The sequence below is a fragment of the Chinchilla lanigera genome, unplaced genomic scaffold, assembly GCF_000276665.1.
Source record: "Chinchilla lanigera isolate Chin_1 unplaced genomic scaffold, ChiLan1.0 scaffold00018, whole genome shotgun sequence".
In the NCBI taxonomy this organism is placed as follows: Eukaryota; Metazoa; Chordata; class Mammalia; order Rodentia; family Chinchillidae; genus Chinchilla; species Chinchilla lanigera.
This window is the reverse complement of record NW_004955419.1, coordinates 3,424,934-3,443,308: the sequence shown is the minus strand read 5'-3', so window position 1 is coordinate 3,443,308 and position 18,375 is coordinate 3,424,934. Positions and strand designations below refer to the sequence as shown.

At 38.5% G+C, this 18,375-nt stretch overlaps 1 protein-coding gene across 1 annotated transcript in view; it reads right to left on the bottom strand.

Moving 5' to 3' along the window:
- Window positions 1–17,903, bottom strand: part of Nr6a1 (nuclear receptor subfamily 6, group A, member 1) — a 198,910-nt gene extending 181,007 nt beyond the window's left edge. Inside the window, exon 1 of the mRNA XM_005382484.1 lies at window positions 17,420–17,903. Within this exon, the coding sequence (XP_005382541.1) occupies window positions 17,420–17,519 (100 nt within the window). The 5' untranslated portion in view covers window positions 17,520–17,903. The remainder of the gene's footprint in view (window positions 1–17,419) is intronic.
- Window positions 17,904–18,375: the final 472 nt, after the last annotated feature.

Below are 18,375 nucleotides of genomic sequence, written 5' to 3'. Positions count from 1 at the left end.
AAAAAAAAAAAAAAAAAAACCACTGATGGGAAGCTGGGCATGGTGGCACACACCTGTAATCCCAGCACTTGGGAGGCTGAGGCAGGAGGATCGTCGTCCCAAGTTCAAGACCAGCCTGAGCTACAAAGTGAGCTCATGGCTAGCCTCAACTGCATAGGGAGACCCTGCCTCAAAGGTTTAAAAAAAAAAAAATTGATGGGATAGCAGCATTTTCAAGAACATCCAAAGTGCCTCCATTCCAGCTGCCTGCTGCTGCAATTGGAGTAGAGAAAGAGCTGGCGCAGAGAGAGGACCTCTGCTGGTGGAACCATGCAGCCTTGTCTGAGCTGCAGGGGATGGGAGACACACTAGGTACAGGAAAAAAAGAGAGGAAGCAGGAGGAGGGAGCAGGACAGCAGTTAAGGAGGAGATTAACAACAAATTCCATACATTCTACATATTAGATTCAGCAAACTGATTTTTATTGAATTAAGTACTAAGTAAATTGGACATGTAGTAAATTGGTTTTCAGTACCTTGGATTTTGGTGAACTGGTCTGCTTTACCTATCTACTCACTGACAGTAACTTTTCTTACAGATAGGGAAATTAACTCAGGAATTAACATTCCTAAATACAGCTACACTCTGGGTTCTTCACACACTACACCTCTGTTCATTCTCCAGTAAGAGCTGTGTGGTGATTCTATGTCCTTTCACCACTACTTCACATCCAAAAAGGAAAAGAAAAACAGGGAAGAAAAGATTGGAATTCAGGCTAACTCTAAAGCTCATGCTGTAACACATCTAGTTTTCCTACATCATAACAACTTCCTGAAATAACCTGAACCCCTCCCCTATTGCTTAAGTTTGTCTACCATAATATAACTATTTTCTTTTTTTGGTAAGATTTGTATCTTCTATTTAAAGGATGAGTAGCATTATTTCAGGCAAAGTCAAAATAAAGATGTCATTATTTTATTAGCCCGAACAACCTTTTTGCTCATGTGATTTGAGGTCAAATTTTGCAGAGCTAAAATTGGTTAAGAACTGCCATTACCATCTTTAGGGACTCAGACTGGCAATCCCTTGTAAATGTTACAACTTTATCCTTCTATTATTTTGGTTTCATTCACATACACACAGAGATACAATTTCATGAACAGTTATTTTGATATAATATGACTACTCTTTTTTTTTTTGGTACCAGGAATGGAACTCAGGACCTTGCACTTGCCAGGCAGGTGTTTATGCCACTGAGCTATATCCCCAGCTCCAAATCTAAATATGACTAGGCTAGTCTCATTAAATAAATTTAAAAACTAATCAGCTGGGTATGGTGGCACACACTTCTAATGCCAGCACTTTGAGAGGCTGAAACAGAGGATCCCAAATTTGAGTCACACCTGGGAAACTTAGCAAAGACCTTGTCTTGAAATTAAAAATAAGGGGGCTGGGGATTTAGCTCAGCCGCAAAGCGCCTGCCTGGCAAGCGCAAGGTCGTGAGTTCGGTTCCCGGTACCAGAGAAAAACCAAAAAAAAAAAAAAAAAAAAAGAAATTAGAAATTAAAAATAAAAGCTGTAGGGCTGGGGATGTAGCTCAGTGGCACAGCACTTGCCTGGCAAGTGCAAGGTCATGAGTTTGATTCCCAGTACCAAAAATAAATAAATAAATAAAAATAAAAATAAAGGATGTAGTTCATTGCAAAACCCCTGGGTTCAATCCCCAGTACCACTAATAATGATAAGTATTATTCTAAAATCTACAAAATGTATATATATGACACTAGTGCTTGCTCTATTTTTTCACATATATGATGCTAGGATACTGTATTTTCTCACTTACTAGCACATAAAACCTAACTTACAGTAAAAATGTCAAGGTTCTATAAATAAAAATTCAAGGCTCTCTAAACTGGATGAGGTGATACACACCCATAATTCCAGGAGCTGAGACAAGAGGATCGAAAGTTTCAAGATCAGCCTAGACAACTTAGTGAGATCTTGCCCCAAATAAAATTTAAAAGTACTAGGAAGCCGGGCGTGGTGGTGCACACTTGTAATCCCAGCACTTGGGAGGCTGAGGCAGGAGGATCATTGCGAGTTCAAGATCGGCCTGGGCTACAAAGTAAGCTCACAGGTGGCCTGAACTGCACAGCGAGACCCTGTCTCAAAAAGACAAAAATAAAATAAAATAAAATAAAATAAAATAAAAGTACTAGGAATGTAGATCAGTAGTATAGAGCTTGCCAACCCTGTGTGAGACCCTAACTTCAACTCCCACTACAAATAAATAAGTAAATAAACAGGCTAAGTAACTATGAATATATTCTGCTCTTTTGGGTAAGCAGAAAAATCCTTTGTTCACAGAGCTTATAATGTGGCCCACACATGATGGACGCATGATGACGGTGGAAATATGCTGGGGACTGAACCTAGGGCCCTCAGCATACTAAGCTCATGCACTAATACTGCGCCATATCCCATCTCCTAAAGCATTATTAGAATGTTAATATTTTTACCTTTATACTGCCTAAATGCAATCAGAAACTTGCACTACCAAAGTTCTTGCTTCTATAAAATATATTAAAAACCCCATTAAACTGTTACTTTTTGTCTTTTTTTTTGTTGTTTTTGTTGTTGTTGTTTTTTTCTGGTACCGGAAATCGAACCCACAACCTTGCACTTGTCAGGCAGGCGCTGTGCCGCTGAGCTAAATCCCCAGCCCCTAAACTGTTACTTTTTAAGAATTGGGCCGAGGATATAGCTCAGTAGTACAGCACCTGCTTGGCAAGTGTGAGATCCTGAGTCTGACTCCCAGTACCAAAAACAAAAACAAAAATAAGTTAAATATTTGATCTGATTCCCCAATGAGTTAAAAAAAAAAAAAATCTTTGATAAGGAAAACACAGATCTTTTCAGCAAATCTAAACAGCACAAACTGACACTCTGAAAAACGCCACCCTATCTTAAACCTTTTGAAGTACATATTTTAAATACTCAACAAATAGATGACAAACTTATTTTTATAGTCTACTCAGAGCAACTCTTTTGCACTTTAATAGTGCCTCTTATTATTTCTGATCTTCATAAACCCAAGGTTAAGCTTAATGTTTTAGCAAATAGAATAGATTCTACCTAACCCCTTTTGAAATCAACAGAAGCTATAAATTTAACTCAAGGCAGCTTTTGTAGTTCAGTTAGATTCAAGGTCATCTCCAGGCTTGTAATTACTAAGCAGGATTTGAGAAAGTATACACGGTATAGTTAAGGGAAAGAGCAGCTGGCTTATTCACTTTCTTATTAAAGAGCATTATGAAATTCTGTCTTGGCAAACTGCAAGTTCTCTGACCACCAGTGGTGAGCACAAAGAAGCAAAGCAGTGATCTTCAAACATTTATGTTTACTTTCAGTCAACAGAAACTTTAATAATGACTAAAATACTATCTGATTTTATTTTGGCAAATATGACATCTTTGATTAAAAATTTATGGATAACCAAACTCCTTAAATGTTTTGAAAATTATTCAGATTTCTAAAGAAATATGAATTTCTCTCTCCATGTCTCTAATCTGATCATAACTATAGTTCACAAAATATATTAAAGATTTCGAGGAAGATGTAATTGTATTAAACTCATACATACATCAATCCAACCTCTCTACATTTTCAAAGACAATCACAGAAGGCCCCAAATGTCCTTGCCACCCATTCATCTATGATCTACAGGAATAAAGAAGGAATTATCTATCAGAAAAGTCCCTAACCACTGCTCTTACCAGGCTGGAAACAGCGTGAGGATGACAGGCAATATCTATGAAAAAACTAGTGTTAGTATTTAAAAGTTTTAAAAACAAGTACAAGGCGTGATTTTCTCTTTCCAAAAAAAAAAAAAAAGATGAGTGCAAAGTAGAAAGCCCACCACAGCATCCCAATTCCATTTCAAGCATTAAGCATTTTTTTTAATCAATACTATGGATAGCCCTGGTCAGCATACCTATTAGTTAGAATACAAGATATCTCCGTGTAAATTAAATGGATTGTGAGTGTAGGTACATTCAGGTAAATACATACATTTCTAAAAATCATCCCCACCCCTCAAAATGCCAAGATAAAAGAATGTACATGATACTATGGTCAGCAGTATAAGAATGAAAAACTAAAACCAAATGACCAGCAAAAGAACAATGGGTTGCTACATAGTTATCAGGTTTCATTTTGAAGAAGTAAAGTTTATAACATGAAAAACAGTTCTATTAACAAAAAGCGTGGGAAAAAGTATGTATTATGTGATCACAAAAACAAGCAGAAAACTAAAATTTACAGAAAGTCTAGAAGAAAATGTTAAGTAATTTCCCCTTCATTTTCTGTATTTTCTATAGCACCCATGCATTTCCAACTTTAAAAACATAGATTCCTAAGCAGCTCATATCTAAAGACCAAAGACTCATTGGCAATTCAAATATCAAAACCATTTAAAACCTAAATACAAGATAGGCTAAATCCCTCCTGCTTTTATTTACATGCAAGCACTTCCAACTGTGTTTCCCAGGATGTGTCCCTCAGACAATGCTCTAACACTGCCTTCCAAACAAGGCATTTGAAACAGTATTCTCTAGCCAGCAGTCTCATCTGTGCTCTTGGAACTAGCATTAGAAAATAAAATTACAGTACTTCATGTTTTGCCCATAAATGTGAGCATAATCTTTATTAATGGGAACACCATATGAGAAGCAAACTTACTTTGAAATATTTTGAAAAAGCTCATTTGCAGATAAAAAATTTTATCTTCAAATGTTAAATGTCCCTCATTGAATGTCCCTCAGTAACTGCTTGAAATTGGTTAAACTGTGAATTCCAACCAGCTCAACTATCTTTCTGATTTGATCTGTCAGCAAGAAAGGGAATATTTTTTTGTGGAAAAGCAATTGTATTTTCCCACATTAGGTGATTGATTAAGTTCTCCCCCTATAAAAGGCTGATTGGTTTCCTGGTGCCAGTAAAATGATTGATGAATATTTCAACTGCAGCTCCTCCGCTACCCTCCCCATTTTGCCCCTCCCCCATACAATGCCGCCCCTTTCCGGCTGGGTTCCCTTTTTACAGGCCAGCAGCATTAAATGAGTTTTCCCTTCTGTTTTGCAATTTTCCTTAATGAATCCATGTACTCAAACCAGGGCATTTAATCTTGAAAAGATAGGACTTTTCTCAAGGTTGAGTTTTAAAGATGAAATTTCCTTTACAAGTCATGAGGGAAAACTCTGAAATTAACTGGGAGGCTGTTTTAGTGAATGAAACTGTACTCACAAGAGAAAATGTGGCAAGAAGGAGTTATAAACAGAAAGAAAAAGTGATGTTAAAATAATAAATTTTTAAAAATAAACAAATGAAAACTATCTTCCCCTAAATTTACAAATTATAACATCAGAACCTTAAATAACAATGGCCTCAGAATGGAATTTACATGTAAATTGTGTGAAGCCTCAGACTTTAAAGCAGGCAAGTTTTCTAAAATCAAAACAGGGAGACAGAGTGTAAATATAAATACAGTGTAACTGTTCTTAGAGAGATGACCAAATGGTATCTGAAATCAAATCATCCCAGAGAATTTGTGATCTGTGAGTGCCATAAATAGCTATTTTCTCTAAGCAGGGCTTTCTTAAATTGCAATTTCCTGTTTTAACCAATTAAATCCATCATAAAACTGGAAAATTCCTTCAGGGATTATCTAATTTCACCTTTCATTTTATAACCACTTAGAGACAAGCTTTTGAGACAAAGCTAGAATTAGAACCTAGAAATAACTACTGAACCGCATACCTCCTCAAATAATATGGCTGGTCCCTTCTCTGAAGTCCTTCCCTATGCAAGCAAGTTTTTCTCACTATCTCTGTGTTGGCTAAGAAATTACTGTATTTATAAACTATGGACCACTAGCTCTTATATTTCCATTTTCAAAGAGTCACATCAACTTTACTAGATTGATTTTTTCCTTTCATATAGCCAGCTTTGGTGTGACAGAAATAAAAAAGGTACATGAGACAAAGGGCACCTTCCCAAATGTAGTGAATCAAACAGCCAGTTTATGGGCCATTTTGTCTTAATCTGGCATACCCAGAGCCTTTAAATTATAAGGAAGAAGCCTATGGGTATAGCTTATTATGGATTACTTAACATGTATTTGGCTTTGGGTTCAATCCGCAGTACCACAAAAAAAAAACCTTAAATTTAATTTTTTTTCTGTCTTTCTGAGACAGGGTCTCACTATGCAGTTGAGGCTGGCCTTGAGCTCACTCTGTAGCCCAGGCTGATCTCAAACTTGCACCTATCCGCTTGCCTCAGCCTCTCAAGTGCTGGAATTACAGACATGCACCACCACACCTGACCCTAAATTTAATTTAAATTATGTGTACAGAGGGCCAGGGATACAGCTCAATGGCACAGTGCCTGCCTGGCAAGCGCAAGGTCCTGAGTTCGAGTCCCAGTACCAAAAAAGATTTACAAAATAAAATACGTATACAGAGAGGGGCTCTCTCTGTATGGGAATGTAGTTCAGTGGTATAGTATTTGCCTAACATTCACTAGGCCCTGGGTTCAATCTCCAGTACTAAAGGGGGGGGGATATATATACATACACACACTATATACTACATATATATAATATATATATGTAGAGAGAGAGATGAGACAGAGACACAGAGATACCATGTTACCAAACAAAAATCACACTGTAGTTCCACAAGGGCCCACCAGACCTTCAATTTAATTTGAACAACACACTGCTTGACTTAGATACTGGTCCAAATTTCAAAGTAGTTGAAAGCCTTTCCCTTATTATTTTGTAGACTTTTTCTGATGACCAGCAAAGGATTGTGATATAAGCAAATGATTCCTATTCCTGACCTGACTCTTCTCTTCTTCTTTTAACATTTATAAGCACCAGTCCCCTGTGTTTAGGGTACAAGAACAAGTATCCATGCCTTCAACAACTCAAAACCTCTTCTTAGCACCCTTTGAGTTCACCAAGAATTGTCTCTGATTTGGCAAAACTGTCTTCTGCTCAACTACTTATTAAAGCCATCATAACAAGAAAAGTCACTTGGAATTACAAGAATGAGTACTTGTGAGGCTCTATAATTCACAGGAGTTTAATTCAGGACATCCCCCAAAACTATAAATGGCCTGATCTTTAGATGACTGCATTAGAGTAGATACTATGCTTGGAAATTTACAGACTGGCTTTTTTTTTTTTTTTTTCTGGAGATCCAACCCAAGACCCTGAGCATGCTAGGGTAAGTGCTCTACAACTAGCTACACTACCAGGGAAGAGATCTTTGTCTTTAATCCTAATAATCTTATAGTCAATTTCAGAAATGTTAGGACTATATGGGTGGATATTCAATATAGTAAACAAATTATTAATGTTGGAATGGGAAATGGGAGAATGGGGATGATAACACTTAACGGGGTTATAAGAATAAAGTGAGTTCATATATGGAGGATGATCAGAACATTATATAAGTACTAAATAAATGTTGACTGTTATTATTAGATTTTTTTTTGGTTTTTTTTTCCAGTACCAGGAATCGAACTCACAACCTTGCGCTTGCCAGGCAGGTGCTGTGCTGCTGAGCTAAAAATCCCCAGCCCTTGGCTGTTATTATTACATAAATACACTTAAGCTCAGAGAAGTAACAAAGTTATGTAGATGTGATCTTTGTTCTGCCACACTCCAATCCTGGCTTTTTCCCTCTCACACCATCTAACCATAATCCTTCCTCCCTGACTGGGACTCTACTACTGACACTTCTAAAAAACAAAACCCTCTAAATGAATGTCAGTAGGGGGTTTCCCCCAGGTGGTTTATGATCCTGCTAAAACTGCATCTTGGGAGGAGGACTGCAAGACTAGAGAGGAAGCCTCATGACAAGTTAGGTTTCAAGAATACAGTAGAAATATGGAAGAAAGAAATCTGCCTCAGTTATCAGGTTTAGTAATGAAGTTATTAGGTCTAGTAATTTAAATGACTCAAATGAATAGTGCATTTACAAGTCAGGGTTGAGAGTGGATGCCTCGAGTCGTCAGCTACTGGAGAGGCTGAGGTAGGAAGATTACTTGAACTCAGGAGTTTGAGACTAGCCTGGGTAATATGGCAAAATCACATCGAAAGAAAGAAAGAAAGAAACAAACAAAGAGTTAAAGATGAAATCATTTAAAGATTTCATCTGAAACTTGAAACAAAATCCAAGCATTAAAATAAAAAGGCTTTTAAAAATAAAAAAGTCCATATCATCTCATAGCAAACTGTTTAAAAGGTACTTTACATGAAACTCCAAGAACATCAAGATAATCAGACTTTTTATGAGGAAACCCAAATATCTCATTGATCTTTCATCACCCACCCAATCTTCACCCTAAATTCTGATGCAGTACCTCCTTATTGTTATTCACATTGTTATGTGACATTTCTTTAGCCACAAGCCACTACAGAACGAGTTCTATCTAGCAACTACCCTAAGGAGTAAATCCCTAACTCTTTAACGACACAGTAATTGACTTACACTAAAATGTTACTCACACGAAGAAAGGGTATTCTTAAACCAGTAGAGAAGATGCTTCTCCTATACAGACTTTATTACCACAGTGAAAACCAGGTTGAAAGCAAACCAATCCACAAAATGACACAGCCAAAATTACAACTTTAAAAAGCCAAACATGTTTAAGGAAAGCAAACAAGCATTTCTGGATATTTTTAAAACCAAGATGAGATTTTAATCTCATAAATATTTCATCATTTTTCTAACAATAAATCTTACTAAGAATATTTTTTGTGTTGTCACATTTATTTTCTGGTATGTCTCCCCTTAAGAAGAAAAACAGTTCTATTGGAAAGCTGTTACCACAAAGTAATTAATAGTTAAGGACCAGGTTTCACATAGCAGGTAACAAAAGGCTTATCAGAGAACTCAGTGAGGGTGAACTATGACACATTTCTTTAGTCTCAAGCAAAAAGCTAAAAATGATACTCACTCATTCCCAACAAAAGGTAGTTTCATTTTAAAGGGGAAAAAAAAAGAAAACCCAAAGTAACAAAATATTAGTAACAGTATCTGGTAAAGTCACCATTTTTTTACACATTACTGGTTCATTTAAGGGGCTCAGTTTGGTTTGAGTACTGTCTCTCACGTTTCCTTTTATATTCTTAGAAATTACTGAAGATGTCAAAAGATAGTGTTTAGGCTGGTTTTTCTATGGGTATTTTAAAATATTTAATACTCATTTTAGAGTAATAATAGCTCATTATACGTTAATATAAATATTTGATGAAAAATAACTGATTTTTCCAATAAAACATGAAAGTTTGTCAGAAGAGTGGCACTGTTTTATATTTTTGTTAAACTCATCAGCATCTAGTTTAATTGTAGCAGATAGATTCTGTTTCTCCAGTCAGTATGTTGTACATTGTTTGACTTTTGTTTTGGTTGAAATAAAGGCAGAAAATCTGGCCTCACAGATTTATAACTGGAAAAGGTTAAGTATTTGCTTTAAATAGTTGTGCAAATTGGCATGTGTAGTGCAAGCCTGCAATACCAGCATTCTGAGCGGCTAAGGCAGGAGGAAACAAGTCTGAGTTCAGCCTGAGGAACTTAGTGAGACCCTGTCTCAAAATTTAAGAAAAAAAAAAAAAAAAATTAAAAAGGGCTGGAGCTATAGCTCAGTGTGAAGGCCCTGTGTTCAATTCCCAGTATCCCTTCTTTCTCTCCCTCTCTCTCTCTCTCTCTCACACACACACACACACACACACACAAAGACAAGTTTTTCTCTGATATTATACCAAAATTCAGTAAGTGATTTCTTAAAAGTTAATTCAACATGGACTCTAAAACCCTATCAGTGAACTATATATAGGTATTGTTATATTAAATGCCTCTAGTCAAATATGGCATTTTGAACTAATCTTTTGCCTATGCAAGATTTTGTAACATCACCTTAAGATAATCAGATTCTCAGGTTTCACTACACAATATCAAAAATCACAATTGTTAATATGACTCTCTCATCAACAAGAGGCTTTAAGTATTGGTACCAACTGTGAAGCTTTTATGGGGACAGGTAGGTACAAGTTTTCCAACGTTTTAAGTCCAGCCTGAAAACTCAAATTTTATTCACTGCAACTAATATTGTTATTTTTCCTTGCTGTGACAGGCTAACTGTTCCTTTTGGGGGGGAAAATGATCTGTCAAATACCCAAGATTGAATAAACTATGCTATGTCAATTGCTCTTTCCAGTGAAAATAGTGTTGAATGAAAAAAGTGCCTAGTTCAACTAAATATTCTCAAGCAAGTACTTTTCCTACTTTTCCACACTAAGACACTAACAGTCTTAGAGTACATCAAATGTTTTGCACATACTTGCCATCTCATCACATACACTATAAAAAATATACGTACTCAAGGGTCAAAATTTAGTAAAATTACTGCTTCTTCAAGGACATTAAGTGAAAATGACCTTTTATAAAAAATACAAATACTAAAAAACAAACAAACAAATACTATATGTAGAAATAAAGAGTACAATGACTACTAATAGAGTTTGGTAGCTTCATTTCTGCTAAAACGCCAGCAGTTTTTATCCACTATTGTTTTTGCAAAACCACTGCAAATGTTAACAAAATGAAAAGGCAAACAGTGAAAAGTTTCAACCCAGAGAACATCTTGGAAGGGCCACAGGGATCCCTAGAGGTTCACAGAGTTTAGATGGGACACTAAATAAACTTACAGACTCAGTATGTGGGAAGAATCTGAAACAATTTAGTAATGAGTGACTAGAAAATGATTAATGACAGAAAATAACAATCCAAAGGAGAACTACTTCATTATTTTTTAAATACTTCATAAATTGTAAGTTTTAAAAGGTAAGAGATAAGGAAGCAAGATAAAAAGTATATATATCACTATTCAACAGTGTCCCATCCTTTTTCTTTTCTGACAGAAAGACTAAATTACATCAAGTAGAGTAAACAGTAATAAAAAGAACATTATATCTGATCAAGTAAACATTAAAATATGGTCAAGACTGATTTTTATTTCTTCCAAGGTCATAGAGTTTTCAGGATTGAAATGAGCACCGGAAATACAAAGAACTAAGTTTTAAAATAAAAACTAGATATAATTAAGCTAGTTCCATTCACTGTATCAGTCTATGCCTCATTTTAACAAAGATTTGTCACAGAAATGTTTCCTAAATCCCAAACTATGGGACTGTCTCAAGGAAATGTCATAAGTAAAATAATCACAGGAAGCTGAAATAATCACCTTATTCAATTAATGTTTTCGAAGTAAAAAAAAAAAGAGAGAACACAAAAATTTTGGCGCTATAACACAGGAATAAAAGAAAGGCAGACCCCACTTATAAGACCTTCAAAATGCCTTTATAGATTGAGCTACAAATTTCATGATTCTATTGGAAAGAGTTAGAAACAAAAAAAACTAGGAAAGCTATCTACCTCTTCTACATGTGAAATTTAGCTGTGCATTTATATCTCAAAAGTAGCACTGACGTACATTTAATCAATTATAAGTTGTTTCCAATGCAAATAATTATTCAAGCATATACCTGTTAAACACACTGGTAATAACACCAATACCAAACTTTTTTTTTTTTTTGGTATAATATCCCACTTCGGCAAGGAGAGTAAAGTCACTATTGTGGTTCAAACCACCCACAGACTGTATCTTCAAATCAAATGCACGGATTTGTTTCCCTTAATACATTACATGTAGCTGCCCAAGGAACTGGTTTTGGAAATATTACACCTGCCAGCTGACTTATCAACAGTGACCATAGAATTGATACCAACTTAAAAGCAAGAATTAGTTCAAAAAATAGAAAAATATACCACTACTGCCATCTGTGGTTTATGCTTGAATAGCTTGTCTGGTGTAAAGAAACCAAAGGATGTAATTAGGATCCAAAGACCTTATCATTTGAAGATATTTTTCAAAATTAATTCTTACTATTAAAAAAAACTCATTTGAAGATTTTTTAAAAGTTTAATTCTTAATGACAAAATTATAGCATCATACTAATGAAAACATAAAAAGCTGAAATTCTCAATTTGAGCTTCTTATACAAAGCTGAAGAAAAAAAGCACAACTTTGAATAAAAATGTCTCCAGGGTGCAAAGGCTAACTTTTGTTTTCTCTCACACATACATTATTGAAGAAATTCAAAACGCTTAAATGCCTCCTATTAAAATGAGGACAGTTTCTCTTTTGAAATAGTGATTGTCAATATTTAAAAAGCCCCTCACCAAAATTTTTAAACCCAAATGTATTAAGGAAACCCAGGAGTTCTCCAGTTAGACACAGTAGTTTGGCCAGCTTGTTTCCATCAAGATAAAAATTTGAGGGTTCAATTAGTCATAAAATTTTTTAAGAAAAAAAAAAAATCAAAAAATCCAAATGAAGCTCCAAAGTACGCTATTTCACAACTTATTTTCTCTGTTTGCTTTCTCAAATGACAACCACTGTAGTTAGGGATCAAAAGATTTGCTGTAGCTGGGGGTGGGGAAAAAAGCAATTCAGCTCCCCAGCAGCCAGCTGAGGAAATCCTAGTCCACTCTCAAACTAAATCACTGTTAATTAGAATTATGGGTACACTAGTAAAGTCTTAATTTAAATAACTAACCAGTGGAGGAGGGGATCTATTTTCTTGAGAAACTGTTGGAGTAAGGCTATTTTCTACTAGTAAGTCATAAGAAATGAAGAACAAAGCAAGAAAATGTCTTATACTTTAAAATAAAGTTCTCTAATCTGTATTTCTAAGCCACAGTGAAAAAGAAAAGGCAAGTTGGATAATTCTCAATAGTTTTATATCTAATTTCCCATACCTGTGGTCTAACACCTTTACCTTTTTCATAAATACAAGCTACACTGGAAAACACCAAGAAACAAAAGATGGAGTTTGATTTTAGGAATACTGTATATCAACCTTCTATCTAGAAATGTTTTTTTAATTTAAGCTCAGATGAATGTAAAACATCAGCTCTAAAAAGCTCCCCCAAAACAAGAATTACTGTACTTGCTCGGTACCAAGCCCCCTTCTTGCTGCCTTAATAATACTGCTATTTCTGAACTCTAGTTATCAATCAAAGGCACCCATGAATCCTTAAATTACCCGAGACAAGAAAAACTTCTTAAAATTTTACCTGAAGAATGTAAGCATTCAAAAGAGAATATTTTCCTTCACAACTTGGTTTTGGAAATACCTTCAAAATATTACACAAAAAATAAGGCATTTTTATTTTCCCACTTTAAAATGTAGAGGTTACTAACAATATAAAATCTGCTCTTAACATGCATTTTACCAAATTTAACTTTCTACTTGATTATAGGCAGTCAAAAAATACTGAACAGAGTAACAGACATTTAACTTGGCTAAAACAAAAATAAATGAAAAGCAAAAATTATGCCAAGGCCCCCAAGACCTAGATGAGTTCACTGACAAATGAAGTCTCTCATCATGTGGATCTATCCTGGCTTTTTGCAATCTTGAAGCCCAGAAGTTGCCATCTGAACTTAATTCACTAACCAGCCAATTTTCTTCTACATAAACTAAAAGAAGCTACAAAATGAAGTGATGATGTTTTACCACAGGATCAAATTAACAGAGCTCCAAGCAGGGAACTAGGAAGCATCCTTAACAATTTAAAACTAACTTGCACAACAAGCACTAGAAGTGATGTAAGAAATTCCTTTTACCAATATCACAGTAGCGGTTGGCATTCTGCCCCAGCAACCCCTACTATCCCAAAATCAGGTATTTTAATCTATTTCCTACCTTTGCCCCACAACCTTGAAGAAAAGGCAGAAACCAAGAAATTACAAATAAAATAAGGAAATGACTTATCTGGGCATATTTAAAGGAATCTGTCGAATTTTTTTTTTCAGTATCTCCCCTAACTCCTTTTGACACAATAACGAAGGCACATACCTATATTTTTCTGCTAATAATTCAAAATGAACTATAGATTAGGAATTATGTCATGATTATATTCTAACTGTAGGAGTCAGAAATGCTCAGAAAAAAACTCAGTGCACTCAATATCGGAGGCTGGAAATGTGGTCAACTCCCACCTCAACTGCTGGGAGTTACCAGATGTGTTCACTGTTGCCTTTTAGTACTCTTCCGAGGTCACAGAACCTCGAAAGGAAAGGCAAGAAAGAGAACCTGTGTGCTGTCTGTACAGGGAACAGCAGCAGTACTACACTATGCATTTTTTAACAAAAGCAGAAAATTGAGTCAACTCAGAAATAACTTTTTTTAAAGTTACAGAACCAAGAAGTTAAATTGTCATGGTAAATATTTGCTAGTTTATTTTCCAGAATAAACACTTAGACACCATGGAAACAAGAGGGGAACAACAGTTCATATTCAGTAAACTTCTCCCCATTCCTCTAAAGTATAATTATACAAAATATGCTTTTAACTACTTATGATGAATTACAACCTTATTTTGCTTTAAATATTTAAAAGTCATCTCTCTCTTACAGTGAACAAATTCAATAGTCAGCACATGCTTCCTTGAGTCATTCATCTTCCTTTGAAATTCCAAAAGGGAGCAATCCTTTACTACATCTAAATGGGTTCATGTTTGTTATGAAAACCTATAAGCAACAACCGAAAGTAACAGCACAGACTGAAATAGTGTGAATCAAAAAGCTAGCTACTCCGTTCTGACCGAATTAAAAATATTTAAAGGACTGTAAATTCAGCATCAATGGCCTTTCTGGCAGGAAGATATTTCTAAAATTCCACATCCAGTTCATTTCTTCATGAAATACAACCAAAATCTCCCATCTGCATAGCTTTCACTTGCACATACTTCATATAAAATGGAAATCTATCACAAGAATACAAAGTAAGGATTATTCATTTTGTTCTAAAGATTTAAGTTTTATTTATTTTTCGAGAAAAATACTGATTAGGAACCAAAAAAAAAACCATGTCCACTATTTCAAAGGCAAATTTTTTTGGGAAAAGGGTCATTTCTGTGAAAATGTTAAATTCCTAGGTACTAATAAATTTAAGCTATGAAACAGTACACAGTGCTAGTTTTCACACTGAAAAATAAAATATCCCATAACAGTTTCATGTATTTTCTTTTAAACCCATCAAGCCAGCAAAAGTTCCTACTGGGTTTTCAACACAAAGAAAGTATTCGTATCACTAACTTGGACTGATGTAAAATATTAAAGCTATCTGCGCCTATATGGATTTCTTGATAAAATTCTTTTAAATGTTTCTGACCAATTAACGAAATCAGACTATAAATGAGAAATCCGATTTTTTTTAAATGTACTGATGAATAATTGATAACAAATGTAATTCTTAGGCTTCCTTTACAGCAATAGTCTCAAGTAGAACTGAAAGCTACGCCTGCAGTAAAATCTGTCATCTACTTTATGCGCACAGGTGGGTACAGGAAGTAGTCACTCATGGGAACGCATTATGGAAATACATAGCCTAAAATATGGGCCATCAGATAGATCTTAAGTATGTTTGTTTTTTTTTAGGGCAAATTTCAGATTAGGATTTACAACATTCACAAATTAATACCAAACCAAATCGCCAAACTAATTTAGAAAGTCTTTGTTCTTTTAATTCTATCTCCTTCTACCCTAGCTCGATTTCACCCTTCTCCTTTGTGACATGGGATTTTAATTATCTCAAATATGCTCACATTCAGAAATTAGTCTCCAAAGATACCTCCCAGGATGGCCAGGCACCTAGGCACCACATATCATACGCATCTTTAAAAAAAAAACAAGAACTCTGAAAACAGATCATTACTTGAACAGCAATGTAAGGTTAGCCAGGCTCTCTTCGAGACAGATTTTTCTCTTAACTGTTTAAAAAAAAAATCCCTGATTTATTAACAATTATGTTTAAGTTAATAAATCTACGAAAGCACAAGAATCCTCCCCTCTGTAGCTCTTCCTTCATTCAACAATTGGGCGCCTCAATGACCTGTTTTCACGTTACTTTCTTCACACCTGCCAGGTCACTGTCCTGATTGAGAAACTTCTCGTTGAAGCAATTAATTTTTAGTGCATCCTAACTGTCCCGGGTGTTTGCATTCAATTTGAAATCTGTTACTTGTTAGACACCGTTCGGTCCTGGATCTTTCACAGAATTGCGAGTTTATGGCGCAGAGAGGGGAGGAGGCAAGGATCCCCAAGAGCCTCCCTTTTATTCGGAAATGAGGAGATGTGAAAGGTGGAAGGCAGGGCAAATAAATAAATAAATCGGGTTTGCCTCCGGAGCGTTTGCCGGTGGTTCGAGCACCCTTTGTAATGCAGGCCTCCCGGGGCTATCGCCTGCACTAATTGCTCCAGGGCGCTTTCCAAGTTCAAAAGTTCACCTTTTACGACCTCACAAAAGCTCCTTACACGTTACCAATAAAAACATTCCGCGGCAAACAACGAGGGGGAAAATATCAAACAGATACAAATAAAACACTCCGCTGGGGGAGGGAATGGGGGCGCAGCAAGCGCAAGGAACCTGATGACTTGGCCAGGACGGGGTGGAGGTGGGGTGCGGGAAGCCTGGCCAGGTGAGGAACTGCGAGGGTCCGGAGTCTCGGATCGAGAAAGGGAACAGGAGAAAGAGGCTGGGCAAGTGCGGACCGGGAAGAGCCGGCCAGCGCCGGGAAAGAGGCAGGTGTCCCGAGCCCCGCTAGAGCAGACCTGAACTAGCAGAAAGTCGCCTAACACAGCGTGCCCAAGCTGGGGCAGTGGCAGGCGGGCGCGTGCGGGGCATCGAGGAAGCTGAGCCCAGGGCAGGAGCAGGCACCAGGAGGTCCGAAAAAGGAAACGGTCGGGGATACTAACGAAGCAGGAGTCCGCGCAGAAGGGATAGGTAGTGGAGGGCAAGAGCAGGGCTTCGGAAAAGGAAAACGCTCCAGAGAGGTGAGGGGTCCCAGGGTGTGGAGTCGGGTGGACAGAGCCGGGAATGGGACCCCGGGAGTGGAGGGGACCCCAGAGGAAGGCGGACGCCCCCACGGACGGGCCGCAATGGGGACGAGGGGGGTGAGATCCGCCCGAAGGTACCCGGGGGGAGGAGGCAGGATTGGCGCAGAGGGACGGGGGGAGGGGAAGCCTGTTCCTAAGGGAGGGGGAGGGGGAAGTGAAGCCCCGGCCGAGGGAACGGGGCAGGGGGAGGGTCTGCGGGGAGGGGGACGGGGAGGGCGGGGACGGTCCGCACGACTGAGACCGAAGAGACCAAGGACTCGCGCTGAGGGACACCGGGGTGAAGGTCCACACTCAGGGGCCACCGTGGCCGTCCAGAGCGAGAGCCGGCCAAGGGGAGGGGGCTGCCCGGTGGAGGGACACAAGGATGGTTCTACGTCGGCCTGCGCCGTGCAGGCCCCTCACCCACCGTTGCGCGGCGGCGGAGGGAGCGCGGCAGGCGGCTCCAGGAACCCCGCCGAGCCCCCGCCGCCTCCCCCTCCGCTAGGCGGCCGTTCGTCCCGCTCCATGCCGCGGTGCTCAGGACCCGTGCCGGGTTCGCTGCTCAGCCATGACCCGCACCCTCTTCGTCGTCGTCGTCCACCGGGGGGAGGGGGCTGTCAGGGGCCGGCGGGCTCCCGGCCGCGGCGCTCTCTGGGCCCCGAGCCGCCCGGCTCCGCGCCCCTGCGCGCCGCGCCCCCTCAGCACTGGCCAGCTCCCTCCCCTGACGTCACGCGCCGCTGCCACGCACGGACCCGCGGTGCACTCTGGGAAGTGGAGTCCGCCGGGCGAGGCCGGCCACGCTGGACCCCACCAACTGAAGGGGTGCGAGTAAGGACAAGCAACCCTAGTAAGGGAAAGCCAAGAACTTTAGCTATCACGATCCTGAAGAAACCTCCGATAAATACTGAATGAAAGCATGTTTCAGGTTTTTCTCTGTATTTTGGCTTATCCTTGAACCAAACTCACTAGTACTCTTCTTATTCCCCCGCCCCAACAATAAGCCTTTCCAAAGGGGCGGATCCAGAAGGGGCGGGGTGAGCACGTGCAGCGAAGCCCAGCCCTGTGGGCGGGGCCCAGGTGGGCGGGGCCTGGGTGTATTCACAAGGGCCTTCCTCTTCGGCCGCGGGACAAATTGGACCCGAGATTAAAGGACCGGAGTTTAACTCGAGGTGACTGCGTTCGTATGCAAATGGATCTATACAACTCTGCTTTCCGGGGTAGTGTTTAAAGCCTTTTACCTCCGGGTGGGCGGGAAAGACTAAAAGTTTCTCTTCCTCCTCTTTCATTTTGCCCCCAACCCGTAGAACAGATGGAGAAACCAAGCTCCACGTTCTTGATGCGGTTAAAGAAAGTTGCAGGGGTTTGACTTCAAGAGTCTTGATA